Below are 23172 nucleotides of genomic sequence, written 5' to 3' on the forward strand. Positions count from 1 at the left end.
AAGGTGTAATTCTTCGCGGGGAACCAGCAGGGCCGGAAATAAGCACAGGACACTGGACATTGTCCAATAAAATTTTAAAATGTCCCATAATTTTTTCAAAAACTAAGGGGGTCACTGGACAGTTTGACCAATAAATTTTCCCAAGTTTTGATAGCTTGACTATAGAGATGCAACACTATTTTTGCACACTCCAGTGGACAATGTCCTATAAATTTTCAAGTCAAACAGGGGGTCACGGGACACATGTCCTATAAGAAATTTTTCTTATTTCCGGCCCTGGGAACCAGCTACCATTATGGCGCCAGAGGGCTTTGCAATCCCAGGAATTGAGGTTTACTTAGGAGTTGACGGAGGGGGTTTGGGGGTCAAGCCAACTCCGGCGGACACGGGGCTGTCGGCACCTATAGGGTAGGATCGCCGACATGTGTCTTATTCCCTCAAACCATGCCGCCCAGTAGCTTGGCTTACAGGAGTGCGCCATACTCCCGGCAAGTTTCTAGTGTAGTACTAATCAATTTAACTTTACTTTTCGGTTATTACTTTCGGGTAGAAAGAGGGGGAGTTGAAGCTAGCGGCTTTGGCAAGGCATTTTGGCTCTTCTCGCTTTTCTTTTTTATTTATTTGTTATATTTTCCTCCTAATATCCGGTTCACCGTATTTCAACCAGAGAGAATTTAGAAGGGGAGTGGAAGGCCCCCCTTTGACTCTATTAAACGTGATGACGCCCAAACAAGATGTCGCGTTGAGCTTTTTGGGGTAGGCGAGTTTCCGGTCACGTGTTCTAAAATCTATCTACCGGAAATCGACCTGCCTAGATAACGTTTAGCAGACGACGTTGCGCTACATTCCAAACCACCCCTTCCACTCCCCTTCTAAATTCTCTCTGTTTCAATCAATAAGAGGGCAGAGAAAGATGCGCGCGCACACCGGAAGCTTAGAGGTAAACTTTCAAAGCGAGAACACTCCAGCCAAGCCTTCTACTCCCCCTCTTTCTACCCTCTTTGCTAAAACCCGTCACGGAGCGCCCTGAAGAGAATTCATAAAAAATAAGTTTCTGTCTAACCAAGAAGTTATATCAGTATCTCAGAGAGAAGGTATAAGATGCCTTTGTATTCGCAGGGCGCCATAGTCCCAGTCCCCCTTTCAAAATACAAGGGGGGGGGGCGTAAAAGGAGGCGCCGGGCTATTTCGCAGCCTCTCCTCAGTCGGAAAATACGTAATTTTCGTCACTCGCGTCGTCGCGCTGACGTGAGTTTTCAAGAACCAATGAGATGCTGGTTGTAATTTAGAGACGGGGATTAACTCCGGACAGGCTACGTTTGGACTGGAGATAAAGGTGGAAATCTGGCGAATTTATACCTTCTCTCTGAGATACTAGATATAACTTCTTGGCCTAACTATGTTTAAAAAATGAACTAGTCGAAAAAGAGCTAAAAAATAATTGTCTTTAATTTCTTATTTTTTAGTTTTTTAAATATTAATTTTAGTCGCTTTAAAAAGACGATACGAGTTTACCTTTGAGGGGCTAGATTTAAAGTGGGACCAATTGCTTATTGGACGTGCGAGGCGGAAGGATGCAAAGCAACCGCCGAAACAACGAGCGCGCAGTCGAAATTAAAGAAGGTATAATTCTTTGCGGGGAACCAGCTCCCAATATGGCGCCAGAGAGCATCGCAACCCCACCTCCGTCCACCTCCGCCACCGAAGCTGCGCCAGAGGTGGACGGAAACATTCACCCGCAATCAGCCACGAGTAAGTTGATAAGCGCTTTACCAAGCGTGTCTCGGTACTTTGTTAAATTTGGGTGTAACGACCTTTCCCTTTATAAAAGAGTTTTTAATTTAATATGCTAATAGAGTAATCTCGGTAGAGAGGGGAAAAACCAGTTTATCCCTCCCTTTAGGCGCGCTTTTGTAAGAGGGAATAGAGTAATTTCGGCTGAGAGGGGGAGTGAACTGTGTATCCCCTACGTTAGGGGCAACTTTGTACTAGAGAATACTATTTGCCCCCGGAAGGGAAGGGGAGGGGGGATATCACTAAGGTAAGAGATAGAGGGTTATGACGTTGCCGTATATGGGAAAGAAATTACTCTATACTGAGCGCGCTTGTTAGGGGGGATGACACGGAGCATGGAGAGTAGTATCGGCGCTACGTACAGCAACGTCACTCCCTTCTATCTCCAATCTACGTGTCATCCCCCCTAACAAGCGCGCTCAGTATTCCCTCTTACAAAAGCGCGCCTAAAGGGAGGGATAAACTGGTTTTTCCCCTCTCTACCGAGATTACGCTATGGAGTGACGTTGCAATACGTAGCGCTGACATTACTCTATAGAGAGCTATCAGTGGGGTGGAGCTATGATTTGTGAGATAATTTAGACGACCATATTGGTGCGTTGAATGCGAGAAGAAAGCTGAAAACCACCAATATGGCTGCCAGAACTGAGGTAAAGGTTTGACGTAGTATTCAGTTCACCCAAATGAAAGATCTCTATTTAAAGGGACTGTAAAGAGGTCGGCGGACCTAGGAGGATGGAACTCGTTCCGGGAGGGGAAAAGAGAGCTGAGCGGGTGCGCCATGATTGGCAGTGTAAAAAGGTGCGCATAAGATAGTGGCACCACCTATCGAGCGCTTTGTTAGTTATTTCCAAGGATTGTGTTTTTTTTTTTGGATAAACGTTTTCTGCTAGTTCGGACTTCCTTCGGATACTTCATTCTTCCACGAAACTATATACTACTTAATCATTAAAACTAAATACTACTTATCATTAAAACTAAATACTACTTAATCATTAAAACTTAATGAATCGAAATGAAACGAACTAAAGACATCCAAACACTGAACTTACTGAAGAGTGAAGCAGACGGACGGTTAGAATTCAAATTTTTTCTCAGGGTCATAGAGAAGGGGCGGGGGGGAGTAGGAGACTCAAGAAATAGGATTTCATTTTCGTCCGCTAGGCAGCAGTTAAAGCGTATGCCCACTTTTTACCTCTCCGAGTGACGTATGTCACGGAGAGGTTCTAATTTCGACGTGTGTGTCTGTCTGTCTGTCTGTCTGTCTGGCTGTTGTTATTGACTTACACCCCAGGGGACCGCGTTCGCAGTTTCCGAATCGAAGCAAATGTGTTCGCTATTTCCGGACCGCATTCACAGTTCCCGGAAAATTCAAAACTTGAGGCTATCCACAATTCAACTGACCACTATTACTTCATCTGACTAGTCAATTGTCCATTCCACATGGACACCAGTCTGTACACACTGGCTTCTAACACCACCATCTTCTGGTCTTTGTTTTTGTCCATCCCCCATGGACACCAGTCTGTACATACTGGCTTCTAATCACCACCATCCTCTGGTCTTCGTCCATTCCACATGGACACCAGTCTGTACATACTGGCTTCTAATCACCACCATCCTCTGGTCTTCGTCCATTCCACATGGACACCAGTCTGTACATACTGGCTTCTAATCACCACCATCTTCTGGTCTTTGTCCATCCCACTTGGACACCAGTCTGTACATACTGGCTTCTAATCACCACCATCTTCTGGTCTTCGTCCATTCCACTTGGACACCAGTCTGTACACCTGGCTTCTACTCCATCGTCATCGTTGGGTTTAAGACATTCGCGGCGATCAGCTAGGGTTACGAGAAACGTCTAGCCTCCCTAAGGTGGGATCACCACCAAAGGTTTTCGCAATTGCGGTTGTTCTTGCTTTTAGCTGTAGTTCGACACCCTTATATACTACCTATTTGAGTGAGGCGAAGCAACCGGCGTATGCTTCATTTCAAACGCCAATATTAGTCAAGTCTCTCAAGAATGTTTAATTGTTCTTTATCAACACGATGTAACGATCAATAAGGCGAATAACTAACGAAGAAAATGTTAAATATTAATTATATTTATTTTAATATTTAAGATAATCTTGTTTCTCAATTCAAAATTAATACGGAAAGAGTTAAAAAGCAGCCTATGTTTTTGTCTGTGTGTGTCCGTCCGTTGTTACATAAGTGCGCTGCGTTAGAAGTTCGTTTTGTTTTGATGTGTAAAGAAATCCTACAGAACCATAATATTCCCTTTATCCTTAATATAAAGTGAATATGTGGAAATATTTTTCGTAATTATGATGCATTTAGTACTTTTGTAGCTTTCAAGCTCTATTTCATTTTGATATTCCAAAGATTTTTTTAAATATTATTATTTAAAATGGATGTTTATATATTACTTAAGCTATACTAGATCTGTTTATAGGATAATCCTTTCTAAAGTGAATACAAGCACAACGCTACTATGTTGGTCAAATGAACTTTTATTTGTCAATAGGCCTAGTGAACCAAAAAGTAAACGCTTGGTTTTCGTTTCTGTAATGCAGAGACATTAACGGTTCAGAGTGAGCCGAAAGTTAAATACACTTTTAAATAATTAGGCTTAAATTTTATAATCATGGTGGAAATCTGGGCCGCGTTCAGCAGAGCCCAGCGCTATGAACAGTGTCCTACATAACGGGATTTTGTTTATGAATTTAGACGTCATGGTGCTCAGCGCTGAGCTAGCGCGGTCTTCAAAGAAAATAGTCGGCATTTTGGATAACGTGACGTAAAACGCGTAGTTCTCAGCTTGGCGAAAAAACCATGGAGGAATTAATACAAATAGCTTGATGATTCTGATGGGACTATAGCTATTTAATTGGCGTGAAATCAGTTGATCACGCGAGAATTTTAAGAGATATGTTAGTTTCTAATTTTAATTATAAAAGGTGTTATCTATCTCTATAAATATGTTATCATAAAATTTTTGTTAAGCCTTGGTACCTTGCACGCTTTATTGCGCTAGCGTCATTTATAAAACGCGGATGACCGGAGAAAAGCTATGACGACAGAGCTCACCGGTAAACATTTCCAAAATCCGCTGTCGTTTTTGGTGACCAGTGAAAGGTCTGATCGTAATCGGATTATAGCTTCGTGTTTTCATGCTTTTTATGATGCGCATTTACTTTCAGTGTGTGTAGCCACAAATAAGCTTTGGTGTTATGTAACGTTAACAATCATGTTGGCAAAACTAAGAAAATCGTTGAGGTGAAACGAGAGGATAGTCTTTACATGGCAACCCTGTTGTGAATATGGCTTTGAACATAGAGGGCATACAGTTGAGAAGTAGAAAATTGGGCCTTTACAAACACGTAAAGGTAATATCCCTCCAAAGTTTTATTTCTTCATTTCCCGTTTTTCCCCCATCGGATGATTTTAATGTGTACAAGTATATCATAATTGGATGTAAAATGTCGTCTGATTTAGAGTATATTTGCTATGCTTTGTATACTGCTTTAATATTTCATAAATTTTAACTTAAGAAACATTTCCATATCTGGGTAAATAAGTTTGTAAGTAGTCGTCTTGACTCGGAGAGGTAATATTTTGGTTTTCCCAACTTGTTCATACTGCCACGCATGGGTGTAAGACTTCTGTACTATTGGCAAGCTATTTTCCCCTCCCGGAACGAGTTCCATCCTCCTAGGGCGGACCGTTGAATTTTTATTTAAAAAAAAACTCACCCGACCCATCCTCCCCTCTCTTGTGATTGGTTGAGTGCCGCCCTGCTTCGGCGTTTCCCCAGTTCTGACCCGCGAGAGTCCGAGACCCCTGCTGCGTTTGCTAGAAGGAAAGACTTTCGTTTTGCTCAAGGGGATTGTGACGTCAATAACGACGTTTTAAAAAAAATTCCAACGGTCCGCCGACTTCTTTAGAGACCCTTTCATGCTCTGAATTCCCTTCCAAAATTCTAACACCACTGAAACGAGGCATTCATTGTTACAAGGCTTTCATTTTAGATATGGAATATCAGCTCGCTAAAACCCGTCATGTGGTTGATGATCCTCAACCATATATTCCACGTGACGAAAAAGGTGGGACCTGCAATTGCTTATTGGTCGTGCAAGTCGGATTTATGCAAAGCAACCGCCAAAACAACGAACACCGTACCTGAGTTGGCCAGTGGCGCCGCCAGGGGGTAGGCTGGGGAGGCTCCAGCCTACCCGTAAATTTCAGATGGGCCCCGAAATGAGGTAACCATAACACTAAAATACCATTTATACCTACCTATTTATTTTGACATACAAGGCAATTAACGTTAGACAAAGTTTCACGAGTACGATGACCCTTTTAGCGAAAAATCCGTTATTCCTTGACCCACCGCCTCTTTCATTCCCCTCCGTCCCGGGTGTAAGGGGGGGGGGGGTCCGGGACATTGACGCGCGCCCAGATTACCGATCTGTTCTCCATTCCTACTTCTAAAATTAAATCTATCCCTGATATAATAATATTTATTAATTGTCTATTGTCTGATAATAGAGTAGTGTCCGTAGAGAGGGGAGTAGACTGTATATCCCTCCCTCTAGGCGCGCTTTTGTAAGAGGGGGGGTAAGTTCTACGTATGCAAACGTCACACCCTTCTATCTCTTAGCTCAGTGTCATCCCCCCTACCAGGCGCGTACAGTATCCCCTCTTACAAAGGCGCGCCTAGAGGGAGGGATATACAGTCTACTCCCCCCCTCTACCGACGCTGCTCTATGGTATGACGTTTGCATAGTAGAACTGACATTACTCTATACTGAACTTTAATACATTATGATAGTTGTAAATTTAATATTATCGACGCTACCAGAGAGAATTTAGAAGGGGAGTGGAAGGGGTGGTTTGGAAGGGGTGGTTTGGAATTTAGCGCAACGTCGTCTGCTAAACGTTATCTAGGCAGGTCGATTTCCGGTAGATAGATTTTAGAACACGTGACCGGAAACTCGCCTACCCCAAAAAGCTCAACGCGACATCTTGTTTGGGCGTCATCACGTTTAATAGAGTCAAAGGGCGGGGGCCTTCCACTCCCCTTCTAAATTCTCTCTGACGCTACGCTGTGGGACTAAATTTTTCTCTTGAAATTTTATAAGGGGCCTCGAAATTTTCCTTAGCGGCGCCACTGCTGAGTTCAGGGTGTACGGGGGAAAGTGTCCTGGCGCGGGGGAAAGTAAAGAAGGGGAACCCGCTGTCATTATGGCGCCAGAGGGCTTTGCAATCCCAGCGGGGCCGAAGCTGCGGAGCTCGACAAAAACATTCACCCGCAACCAGCCACGAGTAAGCGGCAGGGATGACTGCCGAATTTCAACTCGCTGTAAAGCAATACTCAATAAAGACTTGTTGTTCTTAATTTAAAGGCCCGTTCAGACGACACTCTTTTTCTCGCTACGCTCGCTGTGCTGAGCTCATCAGATTTTCTGGCTTCACCAGCCTCTAGAAAATGCACTGTTAACACGGTCAAAATTTTCTCATTCTTGATCTCGGGAAAGCGAGAAAAAAAGTTGAAAAAATTCAACTTTTTTTTCTCTCTTTGCTCGGCACAGCCAATAGAGTGCTTCCGAAATGACGTCATTCTTTGTTGTGTAGTCTGCTACTCTGTGGAAATGTGTTTTCTTCGGTTTCGCTGGTTCGAATCCCTTGAAATTTTAATGAGATATATATTGAAGGGTTATAAATTATCGTGTGCAAAGTTTTAAAACGAATATTTCTTTTCTTAAAAAAGGTTTAAATTACGCATATATAAAACTTTAATGAATTTTTTGGAAAACAACTAATCGTTTTAAAACTTTGCACGATAATTTAAAATCCTTATCAGTAAAATTTTAAGGGATTCGGACTAGTGAAACCGAAGAAAACACATTTCTACAAAGTAGCAGACTACACAACAAAGAATAACGTCATTTCGGAAGCACTCTATTGGCTGTGCCGAGCAAAGAGAGAAAAAAAGTTGAATTTTTTCAACTTTTTTTCTCGCTTTCCCGAGATCAAGAATGAGAAAATTTTGACCGTGTGAACAGTGCATTTTCTAGAGGCTGGTGAAGCCAGAAAATCTGATGAGCTCAGCACAGCGAGCGTAGCGAGAAAAAGAGTGTCGTCTGAACGGGCCTTTAGACTCCAATATTTTTAAATACCCATAACTATAAAAACTAATGGCGTTTTCCTTTGGGCAGTTTTTTTACTGCCGGAGGCGCTCGAAAAACCTTTGCGTATTCCAATGGTTTAAGCTCAGTAGTGATGAGACGCTGTGCATGCTCCATTGGTAAAATTAGCCTTGAACTCCCAGCGCCATGCCAGCACTACTGCCTTGCCAACACAGCAATAATAATTCGAAACATGGCGCTTATAAAGTCCATTGGAATACGATTTCATGGGCTATCGTTTCATAATTATCGTCTGCTCGAACGTCGGCGTGCTAAGTAGTGGTGTAATGAACGCGGAGCGATCGTGTAATTATCAGGCATATTCATGTCCCTAGAAAAAAATGTAGATGGCGTTGGTAAAGCCAAGGCCCAGTTGGATATCCGCAAAGATCCCAAAGGTCGAAAAGCAAAGTGGGTGTGGTAAAGTGCATCAAAAATGATCAAAGAATGGCACTGCGCAAGCTCTAAATTGAGTAGAACTGAACTGAACTACTTTTCGGAAGGGAAATTCTGCTTTCACGCTTTTGTTCCGGCAATTAGGGCGATGGGAATGTGACATTTTTCCAATGGAATACGCATACTACAACATTTATTGTGTCGTCACGATCACGTGATCGTAACACCAATGGATTTACATGGCAAACTTGCATTTATCGGTTCTTAAGGGGCATTTTCCACCCTACCAATGGAATACACACTTTGTACTAGTATAAGAACTGACTTCTTCCGAACCTAGCTATTTCGTACCAAAGTCAAACGAATAGTGTGTTCCATTGAAACAAGATTAAATATGTTACTGTCATGGGTATATTCCATTGACATTTGAAGTTGTCGATAATTTGTTTGATCCTGTAACAGCATTACGCGAAATTCGGTTTTTTTGCCGCCAGCGCCGGCAACACAAAATTGGCCCAAAGGAAAACGCCATAACCTACTAAGCCTACACCCTAGCAAATAAGACGTGTTCAAACCATGATTACGTGAAAGAAACTTGACAGAGATCTGAAATTCAAAAAACCCGCCTAGCCAGCCACAAGTATTTACGGAGTAGCAAGAATGTAGACAGTTTGAGCGAGAATGGGAAACTGCATCCCCGGAAAGGCCTTCTTTGTGTCGTTACTGTCGTCGTGACGTCGTAATCAATCAAAAATACGCAATATTTATTGGTAAAAATGTCCAGTGACCCCCCTTTAGTTCTTAAAAGCATTAAAATATTATTATACAATGCTTAATGCTCTTTGCTTATTTCCGGTCCTACCTGCGGGCGGCATCAGCTGAGCTGAGTGACTGAGTCTGGCAGCCTGTGCTTAGCTCCTGTGTGACTGTGACCTTTCGTGTTTGCGTTTGTATTTAGTTTAATTTAACCAAGTTCTTTCGTTAATTGCAATTAAAAATGGTTAAGAAGTGTTCAAACCATGATTACGTGAAAGAAACGTTCGTGTTTTTTTCAGTTCTATAGACCAAAGGTAATTGAAAAAGCAATGTTTATGTAAAAGAACCAAGGCTTAAGCAATGACAGTTTAGAAAGGGCCAAGGCTTAGTGAGTGTCTTCGACTCTTCATAGAAAAGATTGGAATTTGGGGGGATGGTTAAATGTTACGTCAGTAGAGTATGTTTGGAACATTTTTATAACAGGTAATATATGCATAATTTAATATTTAAGACTATTCAAAACATTTCTGTGTTCCCAAACTGTACTTTAGCCCTTAGCACATTCAAAATACACAGTTTTTTCAATAAATTTAATTTATTCCAGGTTAATTATAGCATAATTAATTACATTTAAGTCGCGGAAATTAATTAAAATATACAATTTCCATGTTTTATGTCTGTATATTACCCTTAATATTATAGATTAGGTTAAGTTAGGTTGGGTTTGATTAAGCTAGGTTACTTTGCAGGCTCGTAACTCTGTTTCTACTAGAGATACGGGGATGTCCTTTGAGTATGTTATAGACCAATTTGTCCCCCATCCAACCATACCAAGAACATAGGGCTACGACAAACAGGGGCCGAGATATTAAGCAAAATGTTCGTCAACGTATGGTATCGTCTCACTTATTGTTATTATGTTACTTATGATTTTAGCACTGAACTTTGTAGGCTCATAACTCTCGTTCTATTAGAGATACGGGGATCTCCTTTGGATATGTTATAGTACTCTTTGCTCCCCATGCAAGGATACTTTAAACTTGAGGCTACCTCAATATCGTCGTCAACTCATCTTTTGTCTGACTTATTTTTATTGGGTTGAGATAATTTGCAAATCACTCTCCATATTCATAGTAGTATTCTAGTCAATTATTAAAGCGCGAAATTAATTTGAAACTCTTATTTACTCCTCCTTTAGGCAATCGAGCAGACGATCCTTCTACCCTATAACCATGCAATCACCGCGATTGGTCTACAAATTAATTTGGCAGACCCACCAATCAATTCGATTTCTATTTCAATAAATAGAAACTCATTTCTAAAATCAATATCAGTGAATTTTTATTTGAACATGAAATATTTGTTATCTTTACATTTTTAAACGAGTCCAATTTCATTTCTAAAAAGTTCCATGAAAATTAAAATGTTAAATTACAAAAAAGTTCCATGAAAATTAAAATGTTTAATTACAAAAATTATGAAACTGTACATTTTCTTAAACAGTTTTTGCAAATCTGGAATTTTTTTGTTAGTTTAGTATACAAGTCCAGGGGAAAAAAGTCTGCTTAAGTTGCTAAAGTAGGTTATCATTTAATTGTAATTAATTTAAAAATTTTAAAAATTAATTAAAAAATTATAGCGACGGGGGTTTTTCATTACAATCCATTGCCAATTGACAACGGTCATCATTTAAAAATAATTAAAAGATTTAAAAATAATTTAAAAATAATTAAAAAAATTAAAAATAATTTAAAAATAATTTAAAAATAATTTAAAAATAATTTAAAAATAATTTAAAAATAATTTAAAAATAATTTAAAAATAATTTAAAAATAATTTAAAAATAACTTCCATCCTGAGTTTGTTCTTCTCCAGTTCGAGATGGAGGGCTCGGGTTTGGGCATCGGCGTTCAGTTCATCTTGAAGACTAACACCTTGACCTGCTTTAGCGCGGTTATTGGGACACACCATTTTACAAAACAACACCGAGACATCGAGACATCCATCCATGCTCGAAATATAAACACGATTCTTACCTAAATTATTCTGGAGCTTCAAATTGGTCAATTCCTTCTGCGATAAACCGAGCTCTTTGAGACAGGCTTTCATCTCGAAATGAAGCTGAAGGCAATTAATTAAATTTAGGAATAGTCGTAAACTAATTTAAGATTTAAACTAACAAAGGGCTTGAAGGCAATTAATTAATTAATGAAAGAATTTCCAGGACTAGTGGGAGGAGTGACAAGTGGATAATATAACACATTAAACAATATCAGGGCTCCCACCAAAATCTCAAAAATAAATAGGGGAAAAAGGGACTTTTCACGATAAAAATAGGGTAAAATAGGGACCTAAATTCTAAAAGTAGGAACCAAAAAGGGACCACTGGTAAAACAAAATGATATCTATTCTGTGAAAATATCACAAACAGTTAGGAACCTATTACTCTTTTCTATTTTTTCGACAAAACAGGATATTATTTCTGACTTTCTTTTGTTTATATTTTTATTCTAAGGGAGCGGTAGGTAAGACTTGATACTGGCTCTAATGTATAAGTAAGGAAGGTTTTTTTGATTAGAAGTAACTATTTTCGTATCATGTTTACCGTTTTTTTAAAAAATCCACTGAACTAGAATTTCAGTACAGGGTTCGTACAAAAGTTTTGGAACGAAATTCCCTGACTTTTCCAGGTTTTCCCTGACTAACTTGAACAAATTTCTCTGGCCGTTTGCAATAACGTACATGGCGAACATATATGAAAACCAGTCTAAATTCAGTGGAATAATTTTTGCACGAGTTTATATTGTTATAAAAATTAGCCAATTAATTCGTTTAAATTTAACATTAAGTAAATCATAAATAACCGGAGCGAGCGAAGCGAGCTCCGCAAATTTGGGGCTCTGGTCAAATCTCATATAAGAAATTTACTTATACTTTTTCTAAGGTTTATAAAAATAGGGTGATTTAAGGACCGAATACCAATTTTAGGGTAGATTAAGGACCTTGTAGGAAAATAGGGACTTTAGGGACTTTTAGGGACCAAGTGGGAGCCCTGCAATATGGCTAATAATTACAAGTTTTTACTGCCATAACCGCAGCTTTTTGCTTTTTCGCTAACTTTAATCTTTACTTACCTCATGCCCCGTTCATCGCAATTAAAAATGAACTTTAAAATTTATAAGTTAAAATAATAAAAGCGATAAAAACAATAAAAGCGATAAAAGCGATAAAAGCGATAAAAAGGAATCGGAAGTCGGAACCACAGTCTGTGAATACCAACCGTCCACAACGTCTTTTTATAGCTAAAAATCTGGAGGCACCAAAGAGAATTTAGAAGGGGAGTGGAAGGGGTGGTTTGGAATCTAGCGCAACGTCGTCTGCTAAACGTTATCTAGGGCTAGGCAGGCAGGGCCGGAAATAAGCACAGGACACTGGACATTGTCCAATAAAATTTTAAAATGTCCCATAATTTTTTCAAAAACTAAGGGGGTCACTGGACATTTTGACCAATAAATTTTCCCAAGTTTTGATAGCTTGACTATAGAGATGCGACACTATTTTTGCACACTCCAGTGGACAATGTCCTATAAATTTTCAAGTCAAACAGGGGGTCACGGGACACATGTCCTATAAGAAATTTTTCTTATTTCCGGCCCTGTCTAAGGCAGGTCGATTTCAGGTATTTTTTTTTTTTTTTTGCTCTGGGTCCGGGATTAGGCTAGGGCTAGAATTTTGTAGTTAGCTTCCGTTTAAAGATCGCCAGCGTTTGTAACAGAGAGATTTTAGAACATGTGACCGGAAACTCGCCTACCCCAAAAAGCTCAACGCGACAACTTGTTTGGGCTTCATCACGTTTAATAGAGTCTTCCACTCCCCTTCAAAATTCTCTCTGGAGGCACGAGCCACACACGAATATGTTAACCAATGAGAATAGGGCATAGATTTTTTTTTTTTTTTTGCTCTGGGTCCGGGACAAGGCTAGGGCTTGGTGCCATATAGCCAGTTTTTTGTAGTTAGATCAGGTGGAGTCGGAGCATCCGTTTAAAGATCGCCAGCGATGGAGCGGAAGCGATCTCTTGGGGCAGCTTGTTCCAGGGAGTGATGACACGACGAAAGAATGAGAATTTGACAGAGTTACGTTTTGAGTGGGGGAGATGTAGTTTCAGGGTATTCCCACGCGTGATGGTTGATTTCATTGAGGCGAAATAAGATTGGTCTGGTTGTTGCAATATTTTGTATAAGACCACAAGGTCGAGGTATAATCTGCGAGTTTGTAAATAAAATATACTCTAAGGTGCTGGAGTGGAACTCAGATGAAACGAGGGGATGTGGTTTTTTTTTATAAAAAAGGAAGTGAGTTAAAAAATAAAACAAGGTTTCCACCAGATTAACTTTTTTAAATACTGAGAGTATATTTCCTCGTCGTTATTCAAAAAAGTGCAAAATCGTCCCCCCAAAAAAATTAAAAAATACTTCCCATTCTAGGGCCGCTCTTGGACACAAAAGATAAACTATTGTTTTTTGTCGAAAACAGGAACGTAATAAAAAGCCTTTGTTACGATAGTTTACTCTTAGTTTGTCTGATTTTCGGTTTGTCGGCAAGTTCGTGAGTTTTTAATTTTAATCTATACGTTCGGTAATCAACAAGAGGAACAAACGCGAGCCAATCCTACGAGTTTCTCCCATTATCCCGAGCAGTAGCAAAATGGAGGATCTTTCTGTCGAAGTTTGCGGCGAAAACGGAGCCTACTACAAGGTAAAATACATTTTTTTCATTAAGATTTGAACGATTCCCGGTTTAGAAAACCTTACGTCAAATCCTAATATCCCAAGGAAAATATCGGTTTTGCCCGCGCGTCATCGTTTTCAGGCTTAACGCGCGGGAAACGGTCCAATTAAGGCTGATACTAAGTCACTTTTTTTCACTAAAAGTCACTTTTCCAAAACTTGCTTACTATTTGTCACTTTTTAAGGATTTTTGAGTCTTTCGGTGTTATTTATCTTCTCGACTACAACGTAATATAATTGAGTGTAAGACGGTTTAAGCGCAAAAATAGTTGATAAAACCCGAAAATCGTGGAGCTCGCTTCGCTCGCTCAGCAAATGTTTAACTTATTACTTAAAATCAATCCAATTCAAATGTATGTTTTGTTTTTGATTTAAAACTACATCTTTACTTTGCGTTCTGAGCTGCGCTCCAAAATGGTCTAATTGAATTTCGCCGAAGACCTTTTCTGAGGTGACCTTTCCTTTGACTGGAAATATCCAAGGCCATAGATTGGGCTTAATTACGACACCAACCTTTAAAATATCTTCTAAATCGGTCATCTCTGAAAACATTTCATTTCAAGTGGTCCTTTTTATAGCTTAATTTGCCCTTATTTAGTCACTTTTTGTTTACTGTTTTTAAATTAATTAGTCACTTAAGGGTCAATTCATAAACGTACGTCGGACGCAACGCAATTTAGTACAGACAAAGGCAGGACTTGGCGCACGACGCCCTGCCTTCGCCTGTACTAAATTGCGTTGCGTCCGACGTTTATGAATTCCACCCTTATTCAACTAAAATTGAGCGTATGAGTTAGTATCAGCCCTGGAATTTAAATTTAAGCCACATTGTGCGGGTATAAAACTAAAAATTTAATATGTGAAATCATAAAAATATAGTTAATTCCGTTACGGTTAAACAAAAAGAATAATAAAAAACCATTTCTGGTAAACCCATCTATATGGAAAATAACATCATTACTAGAAAATAATAATTAGTTAAAACCACGCCAGAGAATTGCCCATAAATCTCAAATAATATCTCTTAAGCCTAAATCCAACTGGCGGGGCTATAGTTTGACCAACTATCTTTATATTAAAGGGATACTATTGGCAAAAATTAAGTATTTTTATTCTGATTCCTTATGTTAAAATATGCCGCCTTGAATTTTTTCTGATTTTTTGAAGCGCTATTTATAGTATTAAACAGTAATTGAAGTTTTGTATCCAAAACATGCATTTAAATTTTGGTAAAGCGACCTACCGGCCAATGAGCGCCCGCGATTTATAAGAGGCAATCCCCAAAGGTTTTCTCGCGCGAGTCTCATTTGCGTCGTCTGCATTAGGTTCAGAAATATCTATTCTACTTTTTAGTTCTCGAAAGAAAGACGCCGGTTCGATCGTCTAACGATAAGCGGTTTAGGAACTTTAGTAATTAGCAAGTTTATGCTATTACGTTTCACTTAAACTCAAATTACTCTCGTAATTTTATTATGTTAAAATGTGGCGGGTCGTATTTTTTGTATATCTTGAGTGTCTAGTTATTAGCCTTTGAAATGGGAAGATCTGTGTTCTTAGACTATTGTTTCTATTATTTTTTGTGATTTTCGAGATAGAAAAAATTAAAAACCCATCTTTTACACCTCAGCAGAGTCAAGCTGCAACACAATTACTATCCTCCTCAAACTTCAGCAGACGACGGGCCCCGCGGAGTCACTGGTAACGAGCCCTCTCTAAAAAAATACTTATTTCCCGCCCTTGGGAACTCAGCTTTTACTGTTTGAAGCAGACAACATACGACTTAATATTTTCTAACCTTCACGGGATTGGCTGATTTGGCTCTATCCCTAATGAGGTTTTTATTGGCCGGTAGGTAAGTGCGCTAAAATCGAGACCCATTGCTAAGCCTAACAAATTTTAAAAAATTGAATTTTCATTGAAAAAATTGTTTGAAAAATCAGAAAAAATTTGAGACTTCATATTTAATTGTAAAGAACCAGGAAAAAATAAAACACGGCACTAAGATTTTTAGCTGAGAGTCTCCCTTTAAGATACAAAATGGTTCTTTCCTTTCCTTCATTAAAGGAAAAGTTCAAGTAACATAACATTATACCTCAAAAGAACTGCCTTTTTCTAAATATAAAAGTATTTAAATATTAAAATACTAAATGATATCTTATTAAAAATAATTAGAATTTAATTTGTGTTAAAAACCACGACTACTGTGGTTCTGGCTAGCAGACGCCACTAACGTAAACTTGAAATAAACTATAAAACGACTTCAATATACGCGAGTTAACACATTCCTAAGTTGTTTCGACTTCAGAAGTTATGGAAATTTATAAAAACCAAAAATAATGCGAACTAAATTTCCGAGTCGATTTGACTTTTGCGTTGTTGAAACTTGAAAGGTTTCGAATTTCGTTGAAAACTGCGTGCATATTTCGAGGGTCCTTTTAGCATTCAATCCAAAGGATATAAGAGAAAAGAATTACAGAAACTCGAAACATTTTCAAGTACTCTCAAAAGCAACATCGTGAGAGTCGTCATAAACAATATACCGGTAATATTTCGGTATATTTTTAACGTTTAGTCCGAGGCAGCAGTCTTGAATGTTTCAAGATTGTCTATTTTTATGTTCTAAATATGACATTGAAGTTCAAAGAATTGGTTTAGAATAGATGCTGATCCAACGCTCTTGAAGTTATGCACGGGACATTGAACCGGATAATACTTGATAAGCCTAATTTAAACTTTTTTAGGCCTAAATCTAAAACTTTCTCCAAAGAAATTTGCGTAAATATATTCCCCAGAGTTTTTGCAACTAACTCCGCTTCTTAAAAATGTTTACTTTACTTGATGCGAGGCATATTTTGCTTTTGACAAAATATTCGGTCCATCGCGACCTCGACAAAAATATTCCGCGATTAAATCAATATAATACGACGAAAACCAGGTATTTTTACCGGATTCAAAAAAGGGATGTATGCGCTTTTTGAAATCATACCGTGTTCTAGCTGATCTCAATGAAAAAAGAAACCTTTTCTTCTTTCAATATAGACGTTCAGAAAATATATGTATATATTTTTAAAGTTGCTTAGATTGCATGCATAATAAACAAGTTGGGAAAACCAAAATATTACCTCTCCGTGTCGAGAAGATTATATAACCAAGTTTCCGACACACAAAATTAAGCTGTAATATTCCACTCGTACCACCATTTAAAGCTCAATAGAAAGACAATGAGTTTATATTTCAATTTATATTTATTTATATTAATATTTTCTTTTCGTAACCATTTAAACTGAACCAAGTACAACGAACTTATCAATTATACTACAAACTCATTAATTGTGCAACATCAATAATTTAGTAACAATGGCATTAATTGCGCAACATCAATAATTTAGTAACAAAGTCATACATTCAACAACAAAATCATACATTCAACAACAAAATTTAATATCATGGCTTCAGATGTTAAAGAAGCCAATAATGAAGCCCTGGTGATAATTGTTGCTAAGTTCTGTTCTCTAGAGGAATGAATGTTGGTACTTAAAACAAATAGGGATTTCCAACCCAATATTAACTGAATAAAGATACTTTCATATCGTAAAAGGACGTCACAAGTAATTTACTGCAATAGTGGATCTATCATGCAAATATCCCAGAATTGGCACACATTCCTGAAGACAAAATGCCATTTAAATTTACACTCGCACCAATGTTACTACGTTTAGATAATTTCCTCTCTCACAATCTTTTGGGAAATAAATGGCTGTGAACGTCACTTTATACCATACATCCAGTGACTTTGCCCGAAGCTCGGTTTTTGGCCAAGACTTACTAAACGGGATCGTTTGGGAAATGGCTGTGAACGTCACTTTATACCATACATCAAGTGACTTTGCCCGAAGCTCGGTTTTTGGCCAAGACTTACTAAACGGGATCGTTTGGGAAATGGCTGTGAACGTCACTTTATACCATACATCCAGTGACTTTGCCCGAAGCTCGGTTTTTGGCCAAGACTTACTAAACGGGATCGTTTGGGAAATGGCTGTGAACGTCACTATACCATACATCCAGTGACTTTGCCCGAAGCTCGGTTTTTGACCAAGACTTACTAAACGGGATCGTTTGGGAAATGGCTGTGAACGTCACTTTATACCATACATCCAGTGACTTTGCCCGAAGCTCGGTTTTTGACCAAGACTTACTAAACGGGATCGTTTGGGAAATGGTTGTGAACGTAATTTTGGTCGCACATCGACTAAAGCAGTAAATTATTTTCAATTAAACGCAATTTATCAATTTTGAATCCACTATCAGTCGCCTAGAAATCCTCAATTAGTTCAAATTCCTGACATTAACATACATCTAGACAACAGAACTTGATGGACAACAACAACGTTCATTGATACAGAACTCCCAGTAGGTAGCGCCATGAAACCAAATGAGACCTGAAAACAATTGAATAGCATATAATTCCTTATTCCACACAGGAATATTGCAATTTGAATCAAGGATCGTCCTTGTTTGAATTCACACAGAATTCCTTATTCCACACAGGAATATTGCAATTTGAATCGAGGATCGTCCTTGTTTGAATTCACACAGAATTCCTTATTTAACACAGGAATATTGCAATTTGAATCGAGGATCGTCCTTGTTTGAATTCACACAGAATTCCTTATTTAACACAGGAATATTGCAATTTGAATCGAGGATCGTCCTTGTTTGAATTCACACGGAATTCCTTATTCCACACAGGAATATTGCAATTTGAATCAAGGATCGTCCTTGTTTGAATTCACACGGAATTCCTTATTCCACACAGGAATATTGCAATTTGAATCAAGGATCGTCCTTGTTTGAATTCACACAGAATTCCTTATTCCACACAGGAATATTGCAATTTGAATCAAGGATCGTCCTTGTTTGAATTAGCAAGTTGGCTAATGGAACCCCAGAGTTAAAGGGCGTTTTTGCAAGCCATTTAGCAAGTTAGCTAATGGAACCCTAGAGTTAAAGGGCGTTTTTGCAAGCCATTTAGCAAGTTGGCTAATGGAACCCTAGAGTTAAAGGGCGTTTTTGCAAGCCATTTAGCAAGTTGGCTAATGGAACCCCAGAGTTAAAGGGCGTTTTTGCAAGCCATTTAGCAAGTTGGCTAATGGAACCCCAGAGTTAAAGGGCGTTTTTGCAAGCCATTTAGCAAGTTGGCTATTGGAACCCCAGAGTTAAAGGGCGTTTTTGCAAGCCATTTAGCAAGTTGGCTAATGGAACCCCAGAGTTAAAGGGCGTTTTTGCAAGCCATTTAGCAAGTTGGCTAATGGAACCCCAGAGTTAAAGGGCGTTTTTGCAAGCCATTTAGCAAGTAGGCTAATGGAACCCCAGAGTTAAAGGGCGTTTTTGCAAGCCATTTAGCAAGTAGGCTAATGGAACCCCAGAGTTAAAGGGCGTTTTTGCAAGCCATTTAGCAAGTAGGCTAATGGAACCCCAGAGTTAAAGGGCGTTTTTGCAAGCCATTTAGCAAGTAGGCTAATGGAACCCCAGAGTTAAAGGGCGTTTTTGCAAGCCATTTAGCAAGTAGGCTAATGGAACCCCAGAGTTAAAGGGCGTTTTTGCAAGCCATTTAGCAAGTAGGCTAATGGAACCCCAGAGTTAAAGGGCGTTTTTGCAAGCCATTTAGCAAGTAGGCTAATGGAACCCCAGAGTTAAAGGGCGTTTTTGCAAGCCATTAAGCAAGTTAGCTAATGGAACCCCAGAGTTAAAGGGCGTTTTTGCAAGCCATTAAGCAAGTTAGCTAATGGAAGCCCAGAGTCAAAGGGCGTTTTTGCAAGCCATGTACGTATTTTTATACAGGCATGACGTGTAATAGAGTAGTGGCGGTAGAGAGGGGAGTAGACTATGTATCCCCCCTTTGGTCGCGCTCTTGTAGGCGGACTAAGAGATAGAAGGGTATGACGTTTCATCTTACCTTACCGCCACCGCTCGAATTAATTAATTACAGGCTAAGACCCTCCCGGGTAAGCCAAGTAGATACAGCCACCCTCTCCACCCACTTTTATCTACTACTGGTTTTACTATGAATAGTCGCTTGATAAATATATCTTTAGACACCAAGATTTGCCACCTTTAACTTCTTTTTTTTCGACAAAACACATTTCTTTGTGATAAGAATAATAGTTTTCTCTACAAAAGGCTTCGTATCGGTCTATAAAGCTCTGTTTTCAAAGCGTAAATATAATTAGCAATGATAATCTGTTGAGTATTTTCTCTTGAGACGAGGTAACAATGCTAGGAATTCCATCAACTATTAATTAACAACGCTATTACAGCTAGGACAACAGACACCCCTATTCCTTTTTAACAAAACATATTCCTTTATGATAAGAGTAGTAAGTTTCTCTGTAACAGGCCTCGAATCTGTCTCGGAATAGTTTGTTTCCGAACGCTAAATCTAACTGGCAATGATAGTCTGTTGATACTTTATCTTCAAGGCCAGGCATAAGTGTCATATCAAAGGAATCAAAGAACATCTTCAGTGCCGTTTTACTTTTTAAAAAATTTATGTTAAAATCTCCCACAACAACTGTCGGAATAGAGGCATCATATCTAATATCGAATAAAGGATTAAAATCCTCAAAAACTGATCTCAAACTCGCTCCAGGCGATTTGTACAACAAAACAACAGTCATCGGTTCATTTTCAATGGAAACATCCAACCAGCAACGTTCCACATGCGAATTTCTGAAAGGTCTATCGGTTCGTAAAACCCTATTATTCAAATCGTTAACTACATTTTCTGGTGTATCTTTTAAATAAATGGAAGAACCAAATGCAATTCTACGTGCCGTTCTTGGCAGATAAATACCACCCACTTCCCTAAAGGATGGCACTTGAAACTCATCATTTTCTTTCTTCCACGTTTCAACAAAGCATAATAACTGGGCATTTCTTATTACGGTGTCTGCTAAAATATCTTCCAAATGTGCGTTTAAGGACTGCACATTGTGAACATAAATATAAACCGGTTCGTTCAAGAACGGTAACGCAATACTCTTCGTATCTCGTAATCTTTTAAGTTCCAATCCAACTTGATTGTTTTTAGGCGCATTTGGAACTTGAAATTTACCCTCAATATACAAACCAGAGGCGTTTCTCGCTCTACTACAGGCAACGTATAAATGAGCTCTCTCTAATTTCTTTCTTTGATTACAATGCACTACTACAGACGAATACGTATCACCTTGACTCTTGTGTATCGTAATAGCCTCAGAAATGACCAAAGGAAACTGTTTCCTAGAGACCGAAACATTATTTTGCCTCCATTTTCTACTGAATGCCTTAGTAACTTTCTAGACAGGAGTCCAAATCCTGTTAAAGTTATTCTGCTCGTATAACCCATGACTCTTTTGTCTCAACAACTTTCCAACATTAGCATCAGCAAACTCAATCCAAACCCTAAACGGAATTTGTTCACCGAGCCTATTTGTGCCGTACTCTATTTTTCTTAACCAACCTGTTGCCCCATTGGTAAGTCCGTCAGACGTATCAACATTGTTAGTCATCATGTATCTGGCGCCACAAGCGAGCGTTAATTCTTTAGGCAGACCATACGTATCAGACGTTGCCAACGTTTGAACTTGAGAAAGAATGTTATTTCTAACTTCGCTAGTAAGATCACCATTTACAACATCTACTGAAACGGAAATAGACTTTTCCGTATTCATGTTTAAAAGCATCTCTTCGTTAAATTGGTTCACTTCAACGTTAGTAGGGAAAAGATGTATAGCTTCTTTTGGCGGTACACGCTCTCTATTCACTTCCAAACTTACAAAAAAGTCAATATCATCCTGACTCATACTTCCCACAGCCATTCTGTTCAAAGCTTCCGCAAATCTTTTGTCATCTTTTTGCCTCATAATTTCTTCAAGCTCTGCAAACTGGAATTCTTCCCAAATTGGGTTACCAATTAACGCCGCATAGGGATTGTCAGTATCACTTTGACCTTGAAAAGCGAAATGATCGCGCACTGGTCTAAGTTGGTTAAAATCTCCAACTAACAGTACAGATACACCACCGAAATAACCTGGACAACCCATTATCTCTTGCAATCTCGCGTTAACTCGGTTAAAAACCTTGGCTCCAACCATTGATATTTCGTCAATAATTACCAATTTCACTTGACCATACATCAATCTACAATTGTGAAGAGTTTCACTTTCTAGCCTGGAAATATTCCCGGCAAATTGACTAACCGGTAGACAAAAGGTACTATGCAAAGTAGCGCCACCTATATTAAACGCAGCCTTGCCCGTAGGTGCGCATCGCAAAACTTTAACTTCCGAGGGATTAGACCCTGGCTGCTTATTGTAAAATCTAGTAACAGCTTCAAATGTGGCACTTATCAAAACGCTTTTTCCAACACCAGCGCCACCGGTAACAAATAGCCGTAAAGGCGTTTCCTTGCATTTTAAATGATGCAGAACTTCATAAAATATCTCTTTCTGTTTCACATTCAGCATTCTAACAAGTACATTGTACTCAGAATCATTGACTAACGTCACTGACGGAGCAATAGTTCTTTCCGCATTACCATCAAGAATATCACGGGTAATATTTCCTATAGACTCCTGAACCGTATTAATTAGAAATTCAGAATCTTCAACAATTAAAGATCTGTCTATTTCATTTCGATGTTCCAATTCAGGCTGAATATTAGTAAGATCAGCTTCAATAGCTTCACTTTCGAAATCTCGGACAGCCTGTTCAATGGCAGCTTCGTCAATTTCGTTATGAAATTCTTTTCTACATTCCTTTATAATCTCAAGTTTAAGTTCATACTCTGATTTCAGATCCTTTGTCAAAATGTCCCTACTCTCATCGCGCCAAGGCGAGAACAACATTATTTGCTCACGATAATACTGTTCGGGTTCTTTCACTAAATTGAATCTCCGATACCGCATAATTTTAGAATGACCACGTTTTCTAATAAAACCTGAATCATTTTTCAGTTTCAACCATTTACCACATTCAACTTCAAGGTTTTCACTGTCATCAATATGACTTTGGGTTTTCGCAACTCTACGACTTTTGGAAAACTCGTACCACGTCGCAAATTGAGCTAACGTTACTGCCTCTAAATCATCTGGCCTTTGAACATAATGGTCCAACATTCCAGAAGCGAAAACGTCCATACTATCTTCTGACAACTGTTCAAGCTCACTTTTGCTTTTGAGAATATGGACTCGATTTTCGGGCA

General features: G+C 38.9%; 1 protein-coding gene and 2 long non-coding RNA genes across 4 annotated transcripts; 2 read left to right on the forward strand and 1 right to left on the reverse strand.

The window, feature by feature from the left end:
• The first annotated feature begins 535 nt into the window (after positions 1–535).
• Positions 536–7198, forward strand: LOC149597290 (uncharacterized). The gene is made up of 3 exons (XM_089860973.1): positions 536–1752; positions 5829–6062; positions 6942–7198. The coding sequence occupies exons 1-2, from the start codon at positions 1575–1577 to the stop codon at positions 5981–5983; spliced, it is 333 nt and encodes a 110-aa protein (XP_089717099.1). The 5' UTR covers positions 536–1574; the 3' UTR covers positions 5984–6062; positions 6942–7198.
• An 801-nt stretch (positions 7199–7999) lies between these two features.
• Positions 8000–10615, forward strand: LOC149597291 (uncharacterized). Its single transcript, XR_016379247.1, has 2 exons — positions 8000–9623; positions 10339–10615. It is a non-coding gene; the product is annotated as an uncharacterized LOC149597291 (long non-coding RNA).
• Positions 10456–14032, reverse strand: LOC149597292 (uncharacterized). Of its 2 annotated transcripts, XR_016379246.1 has the most exons (4): positions 13953–14032; positions 12275–13889; positions 11177–11261; positions 10456–11080 (listed from the first exon to the last, which is right to left on the reverse strand). It is a non-coding gene; the product is annotated as an uncharacterized LOC149597292 (long non-coding RNA). The 2 variants fall into 2 exon arrangements; XR_016379245.1 differs by lacking the exon at positions 13953–14032 and having other exon boundaries at positions 12275–13392.
• Between the last annotated feature and the right edge of the window lie 9140 nt (positions 14033–23172).

This window comes from Phalangium opilio, unplaced genomic scaffold (genome assembly GCF_054372755.1).
Source record: "Phalangium opilio isolate 3A_F unplaced genomic scaffold, DU_Popi_V2 ptg000362l_1, whole genome shotgun sequence".
Taxonomy (NCBI): Eukaryota; Metazoa; Arthropoda; class Arachnida; order Opiliones; family Phalangiidae; genus Phalangium; species Phalangium opilio.